This window comes from Aquila chrysaetos, chromosome 3 (genome assembly GCF_900496995.4).
Source record: "Aquila chrysaetos chrysaetos chromosome 3, bAquChr1.4, whole genome shotgun sequence".
Taxonomy (NCBI): domain Eukaryota; kingdom Metazoa; phylum Chordata; class Aves; order Accipitriformes; family Accipitridae; genus Aquila; species Aquila chrysaetos.
Window position 1 is genome coordinate 22071827 of NC_044006.1, and position 18935 is coordinate 22090761.

General features: G+C 36.1%; 1 protein-coding gene across 4 annotated transcripts in view; it reads left to right on the plus strand.

The window, feature by feature from the left end:
• Positions 1-18935, plus strand: part of LOC115339256 (programmed cell death 6 interacting protein) — a 34551-nt gene that overhangs the window by 3971 nt on the left and 11645 nt on the right. For 2 of the 4 annotated variants that reach the window (XM_041122460.1, XM_030008959.2), the window contains exons 2-10: positions 2555-2609; positions 4397-4466; positions 7427-7554; positions 8171-8324; positions 11475-11575; positions 14081-14212; positions 16650-16872; positions 17634-17757; positions 18469-18646. In XM_041122460.1, the coding sequence (XP_040978394.1) occupies positions 2555-2609; positions 4397-4466; positions 7427-7554; positions 8171-8324; positions 11475-11575; positions 14081-14212; positions 16650-16872; positions 17634-17757; positions 18469-18646 (1165 nt within the window). The remainder of the gene's footprint in view (positions 1-2554; positions 2610-4396; positions 4467-7426; positions 7555-8170; positions 8325-11474; positions 11576-14080; positions 14213-16649; positions 16873-17633; positions 17758-18468; positions 18647-18935) is intronic. The other 2 variants (XM_041122461.1, XM_030008960.2) reach the window with 1 other exon arrangement.

The window sequence follows — 18935 nt, forward strand, 5'->3', positions numbered from 1 at the left end:
TTCTTAATGCAATACTTATAATTTAATTAAATTGTAACTTAAACCTTGACTTCCAGCTCATTTGACTACTGTAACTCATTTTCACTAGCATTTAGGAGTGTGTAATGTGTGTTTTGGTGAAAGATTGCTGTACTTCGAGAGCTAGATCAGTGTTGCTGACATCTGCTCTCCCTTTCATTGTTGTAGTTGGAACTGGGGCAGTTGGTATGTTTGCATGGTTTTCTGTAGTTCATCACTGGCACAGCCAAACACACAATGCTCATCTGTGTTGCATGGGGACTTCTGTTCTTTGTGTCTTGATAGTTAGGTTACTGTAAATTTTGTTTTAAATAACACCTTTATGTTTATCCTCATCCACTTGTGCATCAGATGTGGACTTCCCTTTGATATTTATTTTCTGTCTCTGTACTGCTAGCTTTATGCTATTATGTGGTTAAGTCTTTGTTTACCATTTTGGTGTATGTTTAGTTATGTATACCATTATATTTATACATGTTTAGCTACTGCTAAGCAAAAGTAAATGATTTTACTTTTTTTTGGTCTGCAGAGTTTTAAAGAGCTCTTAAATCTTGAGTAGAATTTCAAGTTCTTTAATAAAAAGAAATGACATCACATGCTTAAAATAGTAAAGAAAATAGTAACATAAGTTCTGAACTTGTTTAAAACCAACCAAATAAAAAGCCTTGTGTTCTTGGTATTCATTGATGTTAAATGCAGCAATGTGCATATTTGGGAGGAACATACACCTCCTCGGTTTATTTTCTTTTTCTTTGTGGTTCTGTTGACATACAAAGAATAGTCTGTCTGTTTGCAAACACCCAATGCTTAGGCGCGCCCGACTTCAGAAGGACATTTAACAAGCTGTGCTTCTTAACTCTACCCTCACGGCAGATGAGGACAGGGTAATCGTGGAATGTGGGAAGACGACTCGGCTTTAGTGGTGGCTTTTGGTTAACAAATTGAGGCAGGAGGAGATAGCATGGAAAGTCTCGTTTTCTTTGTGATACTACAATGAAGGAAGTGCATTTAAATATATCGGTTGCAGTGATCTTCAGTGCTAGGGTTTGGTTTTTTTTAAACTATACCTTTCACATTCTTCGTTAGTTGTTAAAAGTAAAAAGTAATCTTGATTAAACTGCTGTCACAGTAAATATCTGCAGACTTTTTTTTTTTTTTTTTTAACCTTAGGAGCAATTTCTTTCAACTCAATTATTAGTGGAAGTCCTCCTGGGTTACTGTTGCAGATTATTGTAGCTTTTGATATGGCTTAGTATATTGTGTCTTAAATTGCAGTGGCTCAGTTGAAGTCAGAAACATCTAGTATTACATACATTGGCAGATATAATTCACTGAAGAATATGCTAACACTATATTTTTATTGTTGTATACGACTTTTAAAAATGCTTCTTGAATTTTTAAACAAGTACTTATTGCTTGCAGAACATAAGCCTCGTACATCTGCTTCAATTCTAGATCAATAGTGATTAATATTTAATAATGTAATGTAAGGAAACAGGAACGATGTTAACCCTGTTTCACAGATTGTGAAACTCATTACTACAAGGTGTTTTGTATATTGAGAATATAAATTCTTAAAAAAAAGAATTTGACCAATATAATGTTGGGTGTATGCCCCTATGGCAAGTGCTACAGGAAGAGTATAGGAAACAGGCTTCACGTGTTATGTGTTCTCAGCAGTTAGAAGTTTAAAGGTTTTCTGTTCTGCATCCAGCCTGTCATGTTTAACAAGTGGTGCAGGTGTAGGGTACAACTCTGGAGAACTTTGAATTGCTTAACTGTTGCCTGGATAGACTGTGTGAGGGACTATGCTATATTTGCTGTATTATCTTTCTGGCATTCTTTGCTAAACATCTTCCACTGTGAGTAGACAAAATATTGGCACAGAGAAACTTTTGATTTTAATTCACTGTGACTGGTACAACATACTCTTACTGAAAACTAAGCTTACAATTAAAGAATGTTATCAAGGATTAGGCTCTCCAGTTGATATTGTACAAGGCAAATGGCATCTATTTTGAAGACGTTGAAGTTTAAACAGATGAGCCTGAAATTGTAGGGGAGCGGGATATAATATTCAGATCAAGAGAGAGCAGTGTAGCTTGTTAATATTAAGTGCTGTACTTAATTTACTTTTGCAGCATTACTTAATTTCTGATGTTCTCTTTGTCTTCCTGTATGTATGTATACAGGGTGTCCTTTGCATGACATTCTTTTCTAATCCACCCTCCATCAGAAAGTGGAATGGGTCAGCTTTATCTGTGATACTCTTCTACTTCTGATTGAGACAGGGTTTCCTCATTATCTGTGGAAGGCTACCTCCTGTTGAACTTGTTCCTCTACTAAGAAAATCCCTTTAGGCAGAATTTCTGTCTGTCCTGCAAATCCTTTGTAGTTACGAATGAGCTTCGCAATTTATTTGTGTGTGGGATATTTGCACCCTTTTCCTTACATGCCAGTGTAAGAAACAAAACTCTTAATTTGATTTTATCTAATAGCTATTTTTCTCTCTCTCTCTTTTTTTTTTTTTTGGTAGATACTATGATCAGCTGTGTTCAATTGAACCAAAGTTTCCATTCTCTGAAAATCAGGTAAGATGACTTATCAAACCATTAAACTGAATCATGGCACCTACGATGTATGACTTCCAAGCTTGTATCTAATCCACTAAACAGTACTTCTCTTGGGCAAATCATTTAATCTCTTCGAGCCTTATTTTCCTAGTCTCTGTTTATTTTCTAGTTGGTGATCATGTGTAGTCTATACTGAAACTTCACCTCTAGTGGCCATAATTGCCTTTGTTTTGCAGATCAGAAATGTTTTGACTTTGGCTAGTGGTCACTGTGGTGTAGGTCAGAAAGAGTTGTGTTGGGCTGATTCCTCTTTAACTCTCCTTTTTCCAGGAAGTTTATTTCATACTATGTTCTAAAGGCTTTTAAAAACATAATTTCTATGGGAAAACCTTCAGTAACGGATGGAATATGATATTTGTATTTTGAAGTAGAACAGATGTTTCATTCACAACAGCTAACAGAATTAAACCCCTTAAGAGCTTGCCACTTAATTCCTGCCTCTGCATCTACAAGTGGCATAATTTTTATATAGATATTGTGTTCATTGAGTTTTTGGGTTTTTTTCCTACCATATTTCTTTAGAATCCTGTCTCTAAGAAGAAATTCAGCTTAACTCCTGCCTATTGAAGTCTTCCTCAGGTGGAGACTGGAACAGATCTTTAGGCTCCTGTATTTTGGTGGAAAAAGATGTAGGTTTTCTTTGGATGTGTTTACAAATAGGACAGAATTTACATTTCTTTCCTGATCAAGTCATATTTAAATGGTAATGTTATGATTAAAAGAAAAAGTTTCCTTCAGACTTACAGGTTACAAGTGAGGGAATAGTTTTAATGCAGTTCAAACTGATTTGAGTTTTGCATGTAGCTGCATTCACTTGTAGCCAAGAATTGCACTTTGGTTTTTAGTGTGCAAATGTTTTGCTACGGCCATCTGCAAACCCCCAGACATGGAAAACTGAAAAACTTTAAGAGCAAGTTCTGCAGATCTGTAAACTGTTCCATCAAAGAGAAGAAGTAGTCAGTGAAAGCAGCAATGAACAGCTGGGGACCAGAACTTCCTGAACTGGGGTTGCTGCTAGAGGAAAATACGTTATCAAGCAGTACTGTGTTCTTTCTGAAGTTATTCTCCCCAGCCACTTTAAAACGAGGAATTTTGCTATCTTTTCTGGTTTTATACCAGTTGCTACAACTAGTTTGATAAGCTGAGTAAGGAATCAAATTGTGGAACTTCAGAGCAGATTCTGTGAAGTATTTGTATTGTCTATGAAATATATGCTGGAAGTGGAATATAAAACACAGTGGTTTTTACCCACATTCTCTTCCCTGAATGCAATTGCTCGTAATGCTGCTATTGGTTTCACTCGATTGAATTTTGGTATTACAAAACAGTTCCAAATATGGTAGTAATTTGGAACAGTGGAAACTGCTTGGTTGGGTGGTTTCCTTTAACTGTGACTGTACCAGACTGTCAGACTTCTTGGGAGAGGAATATCTTGGTTTGGAAATAAATTTATTTGTCACTCAGAATATGAGCAGAGCTAAAAGATTATTTTGAGAATTTCTGTCTTGTCTGCTTGAAATGTTTTGAGCAATCTAACAAGAAGGAAGAAAAGGAGAATAGATTTTTTTTTTTTAAATTACATTTAATGATTTCCTGAAACTTGCAGGATGTTTGTAATGTTACAAGTGAATTAAATGTTTTATGCGATTAGAATATAAAAGGATAAATATGTGAATTTGGGATATTTTCTGAAGAGTTCATATTTAATTTCAGAGATAAAGATCTTTCTTTTTTACAACTTTCAGGTCTGTGTAACATTTACATGGAAAGATGCTTTTGATAAAGGATCACTTTTTGGAGGATCTGCCAAATTGGGTATGTGAATGTACCGAAAGTGCAAGTATTAATGATACTAGATTTTGGGAATATTTTTATATAGCTGAATTGTTAATAGTCTTTCTAGTATTCTCAAAATAGCCTTCAAATGAGTTCAACTGTATTGGTAACAGATTAATCACTTCAACATTGGTAAAGAATAAATGGGCCCCAGGCAAAGAATTTCTATAAAATTGAGGTTTAATATTAGTTTTCCAGAGGCACAAACAGGGACAATTCTGCACTGCAAATTCAGGATCATTAAATGGATTTGGAACACTTGCCAATAGAGCAACTAAGACTAAATCCTTTTGAGTTAAGTGAGGAGCTGTTCAGTCATGTGTCATCATTCTTTAGTTTCTATTTATACCTAAGCATTCATCACCACTAGCATTGCGAGAGGACCATTGCAATTTTAAGCTTCAGACAAAACCTGAAAAAATGTTAGAGTACTTCCTCTCTTTTTAGGTTTTTTAAAGTTTCTCTGTCCTTAAAGTAGCCCTCTGTTAGCAACTACTGAAAGTCATTGCAGTTTTCCATGTTCTGAATACACCTGCTAAAGCTGTGCTTGTGTGAACTACATGTGTAACAATACACTGCATTTGCATGTGTAAGCAGGTGGTGCACACCTTTCCTTGCTTTATTTTCTAAGAAGTCCTTCCGGATCAGTGGAGACCTTCCTGAAGATACTGTGTTTTTTCTCAGAATTTGGTTGGTTCTGTCTTCTTTGAGGCTAGCATTTCATGATGATTGAACCTGTTTCATAGTAAAGTTTAGAATATTTAATTATGATTTAAACATAGTTTGTGAATCACCAGAGATTTATAATAATTGTGAGAAAAAGAATTGGTAATAATAATGTTGATGATTATCCTGACAATTTGAACAAATGTGATGTTACAGCAGCTTGAGAAAGCTTGCTTGTCTGCAGGTTAATTATATACTAGTCTAAATGATCTGTGAGGCAGGTGGGTAGAGATTTATGCGACAATCCATGTGAAATATCAAAGAAATTCTTAACTGAGATATGAGTAACACTCAGTTAACAAGCAATGGAATAAATTTTTTTTTGAAACTTTAAAGCAGATCTTAGTGCAAAGAAAATAACAAAAGGAGTCTTTTAGTATATATCTTTACAGTGCTGTATGGCAGTTTATCCAGATGCTGCTCTCCAGATTAACTATAGTGTGTGTGTGTGTGTGTATCTCTTTATTTCAGATCAGAATTAGCAGTGGGGTTTCTCAGTGTAAAGCAAAATTTCCATGTACTGAGGGAGAAGAATTTCTGTTGACATCTAAGAGGAGGCAATCCTGTCTCCAGATGGAAATTCAATGTTAAACTCCTTTGACTTCCATGGGGCCAAGATACAGGGGGGTGACTTGAGAGTTCTGGCTCTTGCTGTGGTGACAAACTCTTTTCTTCCCATTTTCCCCTGAATCCCAAGCCTATATCACAGGGGTAGCTGACAGATACTGTGGCTGCTTGAAAAGTGACCAAGTTCACAGCATGGCATGTAATCTGAAATATGTTGGCTTAAGTTAATAGGTAGAGCTATAAACAGATGAGTCTGAGGAAAATCTATATTGCTAAGCAGCTGTTCTCACTGTAGTAAATCACACTTGAGATGCAGTCCAGAGTATAAAGTAATTCTGCATCTAAAATAATTTTGCACTTCAGAAACTTTAAAGCCATATTTTCTTTCTTTTTTTGTGTTTAAGTCTTTTGAATGATGTGTAAGTTGTGCAAGATCTTTTTAGAAAAAATCTGGAAAATAAACTGCAGAAGAGAGATGATCTAGATAAATGACTATTGATGAAAGACAGTGATTGTGTAACTCGCTTTTCTCTCAAGGAAAAAAAATGGGAAAAATGGCATGTCAGACTTATGGCTGCTTGTCTGAAAATTTAGTGCAGCTCAGGGAGTGTGAACGTAGAAACTTCAGAAATAGGTTAGATAAATATGTAGCTGTATAAGGAGGCTGGATGTTGGTGAGATGAAACAAATGTGCCTCTTTAGTACTTTCATATTTTAAGGATAACTTAGAAGTTGTACCTGGGTTTCTGAAATTGAAAATTCACTAGTTGAGTTTTCTGTATTCTCCAAGAGGAATGTCTAGACACTTTTTAACAGTAGTAGGAAACTAATATCTGCAGTCTTTAGATTTTCCAGCACTTGCATATGGCCAATAACCTTCTGAAAGCAACTAATAGATTCAAAATGGTTCCTGTTCAGGTGTTACTGATTCCAGAAGTGTGGGCTCCATCCTCTGGGACTGTGAAGTATTACAGGAGTTGAGTCTGGACAGGCTACTCTGCTGTCTAGTGAGCACAAGTTTTTATTAAGTAAATCCTTAGGTGTTTCAGTACATATGCAACCAAGATATCTGTCAGCATTTTCAGTCTGAAACAATAGCTTTGAGAGGCAAAAAGTTCCCTGCATTTCAATAGATAGTAAGGCAGAGCATGTAAAAAAATCTTTGGCCTCAATGAGAGAAGAGTGGTTAATCTTGCATTCAAGATACAGTAGGAGCCTGTAATTGGGCAGTTATTGCAAATTGATTAATGCATGGAAGTTCTTATTTCAGATTATCCTTCAGTAATTCCTGTGTTTCTGTATCCTCGGGAGCCAAAAAGCTGCACTCTAGTTAGAAAGACTTTCAAATTATTTTGTGTATTGTGTAGATTTTCATACTACCGCTTTTATGCTTTATGCCGCTTTCTGTAGTTCATCACGTGGAAATGCTTTGTGGAAGTACTAAATTAGACTATGTAAAGCCCTTTTGAATGAAGATGACTTTGACTTTGAAAGTTCAGTATGATTGGTGGTTTCTTTTTTTTTTTGGCTTGAAACTGCTGATCTCTTTAGTACAGGAATTAGTAGTGTTCGCCTCATCTGTAGGATGCTAGAGTACTGAAGTTTATTTTCTTAACAGTGTGGGTAACTGTCTGTCTTGATTGCAGCTCTGGCAAGTTTGGGGTATGAGAAGACCTGTGTTTTGTTCAACTGTGGAGCATTGGCAAGCCAGATTGCAGCAGAACAGAATCTGGATAATGATGAAGGTCTAAAAGCTGCAGCTAAGCACTATCAGGTACGGAGGCTCCCTGCTTATGCTTAGGAATTCAGAATTATTAATCTTAGAACATCAAATAAGTATCTCTCAATTTTAAAGCGATATATACACATACATAAATATATATATATATATATATACATACACACACATATTTTCCCCCTCTTAATTGCAAAGGTTGGTTGGCTAAGTACCTGGTCTTGGCTCACATTTATTTACCAGCTTTGAAGGATTTAATTCCAGTTTCCCATACCCCTTCCCCCAAGTGTGTTGGTAACTAATAACCTTCAGCTTAAGATTTAATAATTTTAGCTAGTATAAATTTTAGTTTTAACAAGTAATACAGTAATAATCTCTTTCTTTGTGGAATGCATTAAAATTTCCATGTTCTTATGTCGTTAGGTGTAGCCACTATACTGTTACTTACAGTCTGTCTTGATAAATGTCTCGGTGTAAGTGGCTTCAAGAACAAGAAGTAACAAGGAATCTTTTTTAGTGGCTAAACAATAAATGGGAGACTATATACCAAAAAAGCCTCCCTTTCTTTTTTTTAAATTGTTGTATGTATTATGTTTGTAACAGAAAAAATGTGTTTGGAAACATGAATGATAATACATTGTTTTGTTTTACTTAGTTTGCGAGTGGTACTTTCCAACACATTAAAGACACAGTTTTGTCATCCTTGAATCGAGAACCTACAGTGGACATCTCTCCAGACACAGTTGGAACTCTCAGTCTTATTATGTTGGCTCAAGCCCAAGAAGTCTTTTTTTTGAAAGCTACAAGAGGTATATCTTAATTTTTGGCTTGTATATTTATGTGCTCATTACAACTTCCACAAAAACTTATAAGTGTTTAAGTTAATAAGAACTTGTAAAGGGCCTTTCAGAAGTGTTTATTTTTGCCTTTACCGATTCTCTGCACCCGCCTCCCCAGCTTTGCAGGTCATTAAACACAAACTACAAATGCCACTTAAAAATTTGTCTAAGGTTCACCTGACAGTGTAGCTGTCCCATTTGCCTTTCCTTTCTTTTTATGTCCAAAACCATTAGTCTTCATCTTTACAAAAGATTTTGCTGGTTTATATTTTTTCCTTTTCCCACTTGAGAACAAAAGGCGTTCTCTAAAAGAACTGAGAGTACTAGAAATGGTGCATAGGGGTTTTACCACTACTCCCCTCCTCCTCTGTCTGGGGAATGATTTAATGAGAATTCAGGAGGAAAGATCTGACTGTGCTAGGAAACAAAGGACATTTCCTAAGAGTTTAGGGGAAACAAATTCTGTTTGATTGCTCCTATTTTTGAGAGGAACTCTTTGACCCAGTCAAACTTTGACAATGCCCTGTTTATCTCAATGTGAAATTCTGCAGGTGGAACGAAGAATTATGTCCCTAACAGTTAAAGGCTGATTGTGAAATACTGATTCAGAGGCTGCACATTTTAATACAACTATTAAAGAATACATGCTTCAAAGAATTTTCCTGTGATACAGTACTGTCTTTGGTACCAGATCCCTTACTCATTGCTATTCTGCTCTTCTCTCTGTATTTACAAGAAGTTGTGCATCTAGATATTGCAGATATCTAAAAGTAGAACTATGGACATAGAGGTCACATGATTGCCCACCAACTCCTCTCTCTCCCCATGTTTGGAATACAATGGAGGAAGACAGGGGTTATCTTAACTGGAATGTTTCTTCACAGGGAAAATCCCTGAAAATTATTGTAGCCTTCCTGCCTGTAGGAGAATCTCAGTGAGAAACTATTGTCCTTCAGCCAACTGATAAATTGTGTTTATGTTCTTTATCATGCTGGTAGCAGTATTTTAGTCTCTGGCTATTTGGACATTGCTTTGAAATAAATTTGTATAACAAATACCTGAGACTCCTTCAGAGCAGGAGCAGATGCTTACCTCATTTTGCACGGGAAGTAGATCTTTTTGTCACCTTCTTGATTTCTTATTATTCAAAATGTGAAAAAGATAAAGCAAGGCTGATCCAAAACCCACTTGTGCCCTGTGAACTGAAGATTTTGTGACTACTCCCAAGACCACAAGTCTGCCAGTGTTAGAAGGACAGTAAGATTAATAATCATCTGAGTATGGAGGCTGTAGATTTTGTCAGAAGTAGAGAGGTTCTTTTTCCTGGCAGGAAAGACATTTTGTGAAGAATCATGTTTGACAACATTATTAACTTCAGAGACCTATTTTTCAAGTGGAAATGCTTCAAAGTTTGATCTGAAAACTCAAATTGAGCTTCTTGCTGCATTTCTATTTACCTTACTTGCAATCTTCTGGTTTTTCTCTCATGTGAGACAGGCTATTTAGCAGCTTACCAGCTGATAATGTTATTTCTGATAGAACTGAGTTCATTCACAAGTTGAAAGAAAGCGGAAGTGTTTGGCAAAACCCAGATTGGTCAGTTAGATTTAACTCTGCTGCATAACTACAGATCAGTTCTTTAATTTCTGAGCCTTTCTTAATGTTTTCTTTAAGTGTCTTCAGGTCTGCATGTGTTCACCATTCGATCTCAAGGCTTGCAATATTTTAAAGATATGTGAGTAAAAACTAAAGCTTCTGAGGTGAAAGATCTCTTCAGAGCTATCTGCATGGACAAATGAGTCTCTTAACATTTCCTTTATAGTTAGCATGCCAATATTTTTTTCTTTTCTTAAGAGCTCAGGCTTTATGAAGGAAGATGCAACTACCACACACTAGGTGGGGCTAGAAGGACAGTCTATTTAGATTTTAATTTTTTGGTTTTATTAAATATTTAGTGCACTGGACAGAAACATTCTAGCAGAGAAGTAAGTTGCTGGATCTCATAAGCTCCTTTCGTCATCTAAATCCTGTTCCACAGTGAAAAGATCTTTCTGGCATACCTTAAATGCATTTACCTCATAGAAGGTAAATATATTACGTCATAGCTCATGCCTGAAGTGTTGTAGGTAGATGTGTAAATATGCTGGAATGAGCAGACTACTTGGGAATTCTTTTGATTTAATTTTGGCAATTAAGCATACTCTGCAGACTTCCTAATCTCCCCATACCCCCCCTTCATGCTCATCAATCTGACAGTACATAAAAATCACCTGAATCAGAGGATACTTGTTTGTAAGGGCAGCTATTTAGAGTGGACGGCCAATGTTTGCATTGATTGCTTGCCTTCTTGTGAAAGGCTGAATTGCTAGTGCAGGGCAGAGCTGATTATAAAAGGAGATAAGGATAGATGCAGCATGTTCCTATTTTAACAGTTTTGGCTTCAGGAGCAGGGTGAGGATGTGAGGGAGGGAATACTGCTACTGCTAGGCACATGTGGCTCTGATATGAAGTAGTGGATACCACTTGGAGGAACTGTGGTTATTTATGTCTAGGAATGGTGTTGCTATACTCACTGAAAGCTAACTGGTGTTGACTGTCAAGGAAAGGACCAGTCCTTTCTCTTATGCTGCATTTCTGCAAATTTTTGAAAGTCCTGATGTGGAGCTGCGTTAGAGAACAGATCCTGCTGAAAATTAACTACTTTTTGCTAACTGTATTTCAGCTAAATTCTTTGACTATGGCTGCACAAATGCTTGTGCTGGCACAAGGGAAGGGCTGGGAACAAGCTGACAGAGTTAGAGTGGGACTGCAGCTTTTATTGGCAGCTTGCCATTGGTCCAAGGTAGAGCATCACTCTTAATCCCGCATAAATGCCAGCAGCTGCCAAAAGACTTCTTGTACAACTGACTGAACCTTCAGTGTCATGATTGAAGTAGAAAATCTGGAAACTGCTGTTGGATGTCAGGAGAGAAGAATGAGATCCCACCTTTGAGCTGTAATGGAAAGCTATACGCTTAGAATGCAGTTGTTGCTGTTTGAAGATGAAGTAATTTACCTGTTTGCTTGTAAAACCTGGTGATAATCATAACTGTTCTTTGTTTTTTCTCCCCTTCCCGCCAGATAAAATGAAAGATGGTATCATAGCTAAGCTAGCTAATCAAGCTGCAGATTACTATGGTGATGCTTACAAACAATGTCAATATAAAGATACTTTGCCCAAGGTTAGTAACTCTCATGGAAATAATCTGGGATCTGCTGTTATTGTGAATAACTGTTATTGTTTACAATGTACTTGATGAAATACACTTAAAATGTATCCTCAAGAAAAGTTGATGAATTGCTACATTTAAGGGAAATGAACCTGTAATTTGAAAAACAGTGAAGAATCTAGGAGGCAAAAGATAGTGTGGTTTTTTAAAATAAGTAAAATCTTATTAGATGAAGTGTGTTTATTTGCAACACATTTCATTTAAAGTGAACTTGAAATGTTTATGATAGCACTTAGGGTGGCCTTCTTAATGCCTTACTAAATCTATTTTTCAAACTAACACTTTCTAATGGGGCTTAATTGGCTTCTAGTCTCAATGTTTTCATGTGAAGCTTTTTCTCATGTTGACAGCATGAATAGAGTGGTACTGTTCACTTACTTGTTAATGAAAAACAGTGCTGGAAGTCAGTAGGTATCCTCTGTCCTTATGCCTGCCTTCTCTTCCTCCACCCAAAACAATCTTGATGCTTGTAAATTATCTCAGTTTAGTCTTGACCGTTGATTTGAGTGCTGTTGGTTTTGGAAGCTGCAGAAGGATCTTTTTTCATGTTCTTTGAATATACGTTGTATAACAAGTACTTAAAAATGAGCAGGTTTTCAGTGTATCAAATCTATCAATTATGTTCAAATCATAAAATAGTAGAAAACCTTTTGTGCAGTGTTATAAACGTAGAAGTTGGGTAAGATTTACTTTTGGTATTGTTGGACTCCTGAAATTTTATCTAGCTAAATAGGAGATGGTCTTCCATAGTGCTTTTTCTGTGAATGTCCCTGGGAAGCATTCCTTGTTGCTAATTTGCAGTTATTTTTCCTTCGTTAATAGTTTCAAAACTCTAAAATAACTATTCCAGCTTGCAGTGGTCTGTCTTGTTAAAAATAAAATGTGAAATATACTAGATTTACTAAAAACACACTGGAAAACTTACTAAAAAGATTTTTACCAGTGATGAATGGAAGTGGTTGATGTCTGGTCCTGTAACTTAATATGCAGTCTTAGTCAAATAATTGTCAAAGTATTTGTTGAAGGCACTTTTATTCTCTCGGGGGTGGGGGGGTGGAATCTGGTAATTCCCCCCCCCCCGCCCGGTGTCTAATGCAGAATAGAATCTTGATAATGGTAGGAACTGTATGGGTAAGGGCTATTGTATTAAAGTAAAAGCATGCATTTTTTTTCTTAAGCAATGAATTACACAAATGCCTTAGTAGGCCAGTCAGTGACTTTTTGTATCTATTTTTGGAAGGAAAAAAAAAAGTTTTTTGAAGTTAAATTGATATCTTGCTTGGCTGCAACTTGATAGAGCCTTTTATGTATTACATATTTTCTCTCATGCTTTCTGTGGCATTTTGTAGATTGGGCCAATTTCTCACTTAGGTATTACATTTATGATTGATTGCTGAGAGACAATGAGATAGAATAAAGCCATTGCTTTGTCTTTCATTGTTGTGGACCTTTCTAAGCCATAGATCTGCTCCCTGTTCCAGTTGCACAGTAATCTGTCAATTGATTATCTGAAAGAATGTAATAAGGTTTGCTGGTTCTGTGAGTTCAGTGCCAGCTCTGAGAACAGTTACATGTTTAGGACTGTGAAATAGCGGTTGACTTGGTGCATCAGACTCCGGTTGCAAGGCCTCCCAGACAGCTTTTTCTTCCAAATTTACTCTCCTTTTTTTTTTTTTTTTAATCTCGGGGCGGGCGGGCAGCAAGTTTGCACAAATGTGAAGAAGCAGGTGTTTATATACTGAGGTCTTTAAAACATCACTCTGGTTTTCCAGTGCTCCTTGATTTAAGAAATAAAATAGTAAGGCCAAATCCTTGATCAAAGACCATGCCTATACTGTGGGCTGCAGCACAATGTTTTCTTCATGTCTTGGTTGGTACTCCTGCAAAGATAAGTGCTTTTATATAAAAGCCTAAAAATGACTTTTAAATCTTTTAAATTGCTTTCCATGTCAATAGTTATTGGTCGTCTTTATTTGTTCTTTGTATTTGTAATTTTAGAGTTACTTTCTTGATAGGCCTGCTGTTGTTTTAAGTGTAATTGCTTTGTTAAATTAAAAGAAAAAAAAAAAAAGGCCTGTCTTCTCCCCCCTTCTCCTTCTTTTGAGAACACTGTCTTGGCTTTGTCTTGGGGGCATTTGGGTGTGTTCTTGCAACTATCCTTTCTAATGTATGCATGCATTTCTAATCTTTGAAGTAAATGTTGTGACTTCATGGCTTGAATTTAAATTGTAGTTCATCTAAAATAATGGACACTAAGAGTTTTGCAACAACAGATTGAAAAACGCAAGACTGGATGCAATCCCTGCAAAGTCACGTGGTCTCTGACATTTACCTCTAATGTTTTAACCTATCTAAACCATTAATTGGGTGATTCTAATTTCCTTTTCTTCTTCCTTTTTCTTCCTGCATCCCATGTTGTCTGTGGTGGTTAATGTGGTTGGACTTTCCCCTGGTCAGTATTTTTATTTCCAGGAGGTGTTTCCCGTTCTGGCTGCAAAGCACTGCATTATGCAGGCCAATGCAGAATATCATCAATCTATCCTGGCAAAACAGCAGAAGAAATTTGGTGAAGAAATTGGGAGGTTGCAGGTGAGTAACTTTTTTTTCTTTTCTGAAGAATATGGGAAAACTTTAAATCCTGAAAAGCTAGCTCAGAGTTCTAAAATTCACATAACTAAGAATGAAAAGTATTAAAAAATTACAGAGCATGTTTATCACATGAATCAAATTATTAGCAGCTGCAAAGATGAGAGGTATCTCTGTAGCTTTTATAAAGATGTATTTTAATGATTTTGGGGGCAGTTTGATACTGCTTGACATGTTAAATCTGTATCTTTAGGTTTGCATAGGCTTCTTATCTCAGTGTAGCTAATGTAACAGATTTGTTAATAAATTTTCCTATGTAATGTTAAAAAAACAAAAACAAAAAACCAAACCACAAAACCCCAGAACATTAAAATTCTGAGTGGTCTATAGCCTCCCGCAATCCTGATTTAAATCTGAATAATTTTTGAAAAATGAACAAACAGTTGTATTTTTAGTCTTTATAGATTTTTGCCTCTGTATCTGGTTTCTAGGGTGACTCAGATATAGATGTTGTAATAAGTAAGTTCTTCACATGTTTTAAGTAAGGTAGGGAAAAAGTGGCTAAAAATAACTACTTTCTTGAAGTCCCCTGGTCCTTGGGGGGGGGGGGGGGGGGGGGGGGGGAAGTGCCGTTTCAACTGACTTTGTAGGATCCATGTGCAATATCTCTTTATAGATATGGAGGAGAGTTGAGGGACTTATATAAAACTATCACGGTGACATTTTGAAAGTTACCATTATGCATTTATTGACTTGGAGTGAGGTGGAGCTTGAAACTCTTTTTTGTGTGCTTGCATGACAATCAAGTGCCTGTATGAATTTCTAATAGCAAGTTATTATATTATGATTACATTACTAGGTGGTAGATGGTGTATCTGTTGTTTATTCTTGAGTTTCAAATCTGCCCAGCAGAACTCCTTTTCTAGGACTGTACTGTAATACAATATTAATGTCTTTTTTTTTTTTAAGTGCTCACCCTTGACAGGTCTGGCGATATCAAATTTACTATCATTTTTAAGTTGTATAGTAAATTAGCTTGTGTCCGGGATTTTTCTTAACATTGTGTTACAGGAAGTATCCCTCCATGTTGAGTAGTTATAAGTAGTTAAAGTTTTGGTGGGTTGGGCTTTTTTGTGGTGTTGGGTTTTTTGTTTGTTTGGGGTTTTTTTTGTTTGTTTTGCTTTTGGGTTTGTTTTTGGTTTTTTAGTGAAGCCTGAGGGGAACTAGTCTTATTATTACTTATTTTGGCACTGCTTCATGAACAGCATGTAGTCAGAAGTTAAAATCATGTGTCTTATTTAATACATTTAGTAAAATGCAACTTAAATCCCAAAACTTAAATTCTGTTCTCCATATTTAATAAAATACTGTTTCCATCATTAATCTAAATTATAGGCTTAGTATCCCTTTTGAGTTTTTGAAAGATGCAGTTACTATAAAGTAATACTCTCTTTTTATTTCCCTTTTTAAAAGCTAGAACAAAGATGGATTAAATGGGAGGGGAGATAAATTCTTCCAAATTAAAGTATATACGCACACCCCAGTTTTTTCTCCTCTCATTTTCTGTTTTTGGCAAATGCTAGTTAGACGGTAGTGTTGTATCAAACCAGAACCACTGTTGTGTGATTTCAAATATACTTCACTTCTAATGTAGCTCAGGTTCCACATCACTATTCCAAGAAGTTTGAGTTTTTGAATTGTTGTGAATTTATGTAAACCTTGACTGACATTGCTGCTCAGTACTTTGTTTTTACACTTTCACAACACACTGTGATAAGGATTGAACAGATAAAATCAAAGGACAATGTTTTTTCTTGCATCTGTCCTGCAGTAAATTAGATGTAGGAAAACTGGGTACCTCAGGGTTGCATCTAGGCTTGAGCAGACAGAAGTGAAGAGACAGCAGACCTTGTACTTTATTTTAATTTGCAGTAGGATTCCAGCGTAATTTCTGTAGCTTCTGAGCTCAAGGTTAGATGGGTGTTAGTGGCAGATGTGAAAAGCAGGACTCTGGCCTCTTCCTTCATGAATGTGAGCAAGGTTTGAGAAACAATTTGCAGTACCTGCAAAAGCAAGCTGTGGGTTTCATGAAACAACATGAAGATGACATGGTGGCATTTTGGGGGGATTTTGGGGAGTAATAGTGAAGCTATTGTGAGATGTTAACTTGGTTACTGTTTTTTTTTTGTGTGTGTGTGTAGGGGGGGGTGTTGTGTTTTTTTTTTTTTTTCCTCCAGTGAACTATTTTACTGAGTAAAATCTCCTTTTTCCTTTTTGATATGTAAGAGGGGAGAATATTTTCTTAAAGGAGATAATATTGATCATATGCGTTGGCAGTAGTCGCTTGGCTAACTGGGAAGCTCATCTGTTTTCCTAAGTATATATGAAATGGAGAAAGAAAGAAAAGTTATTATTTTAACTGTATTTTTATTTCTTTTAGCATGCAGCAGACTTGGTGAAAACAGTGGCATCTCGTTATGATGAATATATAAATGTTAAAGATCTGGTTGACAAGATCAACCGTGCACTTACAGCTGCTAAAAAAGACAATGACTTCATTTACCATGACCGGGTTCCTGACCTGAAAGATTTGGAGTCCATTGGAAAAGCCAGTCTTGTGAAGTCTACTCCAGTTGTTGTTCCCCTCAGCCAGAAATTCACTGGTAAGCAAAGTGTGTAGAGCACACAGGGTAATTGTTACCTTGTGAAACACATGGCCACCGAAGTTCATTTGTACCATTAAAAAGTAAATGTTTCCTTTTGAATTGTATTAAGTATACAGCAGTGTTTTTGAAAGTGCCATTTGCCCTCTCGTTTGTTGTTCTACTACTTGATGATAAAAAGTACTGGAAGAATAAACCACAGGTTGAAAATCATTATCTGCAGAGTGCCCTTCTCTTAAAGATTTTCTCAGATTTTCTCAGCAACCGTATTTTCTATATTAAACCAACCTTTTTAATTTCAGAACGAACACTAATAGAAGGGAAAAGTAACAAATTGTACAATTTTAACTAACCTAGTTGCTGACCTTCATAAAGCTGGAAAATTTCAGTTTGTCGGCTGTACAGGGGAGTTCTGAAAAGTGATCCTCTCTTCCCTTTCTCATTTTCTTCCTTTAAAAAAGCAGAATTAGAAATGAAGCTGTAAGGAAAGTCTGATTTGTAATCCTACAATTCTTTTAAATATAATGCCTTTAAATTATTTCTAAATTAATTTCAGTCTTAAAAACTGAAATCTAATCTAAAGACCTGTAGAAATAGATTTTTTTTTTTTTTTTTTAAGACATCTTGGGGAGTGGGGGAGAGTAGCTTAAACTGTTCAGATCAGTCTCTGTAGTACAACCTGTACAAAAGAGCTGTGAAGATGTTTGTGTCCTTTTATCTTCACAGTGCAACTTGAGTAATTTATACTACTTTACTTGCAGACCTGTTTGAGAAGATGGTTCCATTGCAAGTTCAGCAATCTGTGAGTGTTTATAACCAGAGAAAGGCAGATCTAGTAAACAGGTTAATAGCCCAGATGAGAGAAGCCACAAATCTGGCAAATGGGTGAGTATGGCTGCTGCTTAAATTTATCAAGAGGAGTTATGGAACAGCCTATAAACACTGGTTGCCTTGCAGCCTGCAGACATCCAGATAACAGCAGCGGTTTTTTATTACTGTATGGTAGGCTGGCAAACTTAAGCCATAGCAGGGGTATTTAAAACTACTTTTCTGCAGATGTTAAGACTGAAAGCATATTAAGAACATATAGTATTTAATTTTCTTCAATCTTTCCTCATTTTTTAGGAGTCTGACACTGCTCAGAAAAACTTCCAGTTCCATTAATCTGGAAGGATTTTCACATTCCAATGGTTGGCTTGATAGTGACTCAATACATGATATTTTGTCTCCAAAAATGTTGTTCTTTAAAATAAATAATAATAAAACAATTTATATCAACCTGAAAGATAGGAATGTAACTCAAGGCAGTTGTGACTATCCGGTAGATAAAGAACCTACTGAAAATGTTTGCCATATTTTGTAAGTGCTAAAAGATTATGATTTGTTCAGCTTTTAAAAGCTTTGAAACTTGTTTTTGGCGAGGTATACACTAGGAATAAGTTTAGTGTTTTCAGTTTGAACTTTCTGTCCAGGAGTACATTATACTCTGTTTGCATTATAATTGACTGTGTGATTGTTTGGATAGCAGTGTTATTTACAGGATAAAAAGATCTAAAACTACAAACAAGTTGCTGTTTAACATGTTGACTTTTTCAGTGTGTTGGCTTCCCTCAATCTTCCTGCTGCTATCGAAGATGTGTCTGGTGATACTGTTCCTCAGTCTATTTTGAACAAATCTAAGTCTGTGATTGAACAGGGAGGAATTCAGACTGTTGATCAGCTGATCAAAGATCTGCCTGAACTGCTACAAAGGAACAAAGAAATTTTAGATGAAGTAAGCTCAGCAACCGCTAACACTAAAACATTCTTAAAAAACCACCACCACTGCTTTTTTTCTCTTTAAATGGCAATAGAAAAAGTGCACGATTATCCAAAATGCTTGTAACTTTAATAGCACCTTAAAAATATGCCATTTAAGCATTTAGTCCATACAAAAACTGTTCTATCACATGTGGATGTTCCCTTACAATTATTTTGTTTTTAAAATTGTTGGGGGGGGAGAATTCTAAAGAAATTTGGGCGATTTGTGCCTTTCATGCCTGTTTTTTATTTGCCAAATAAAA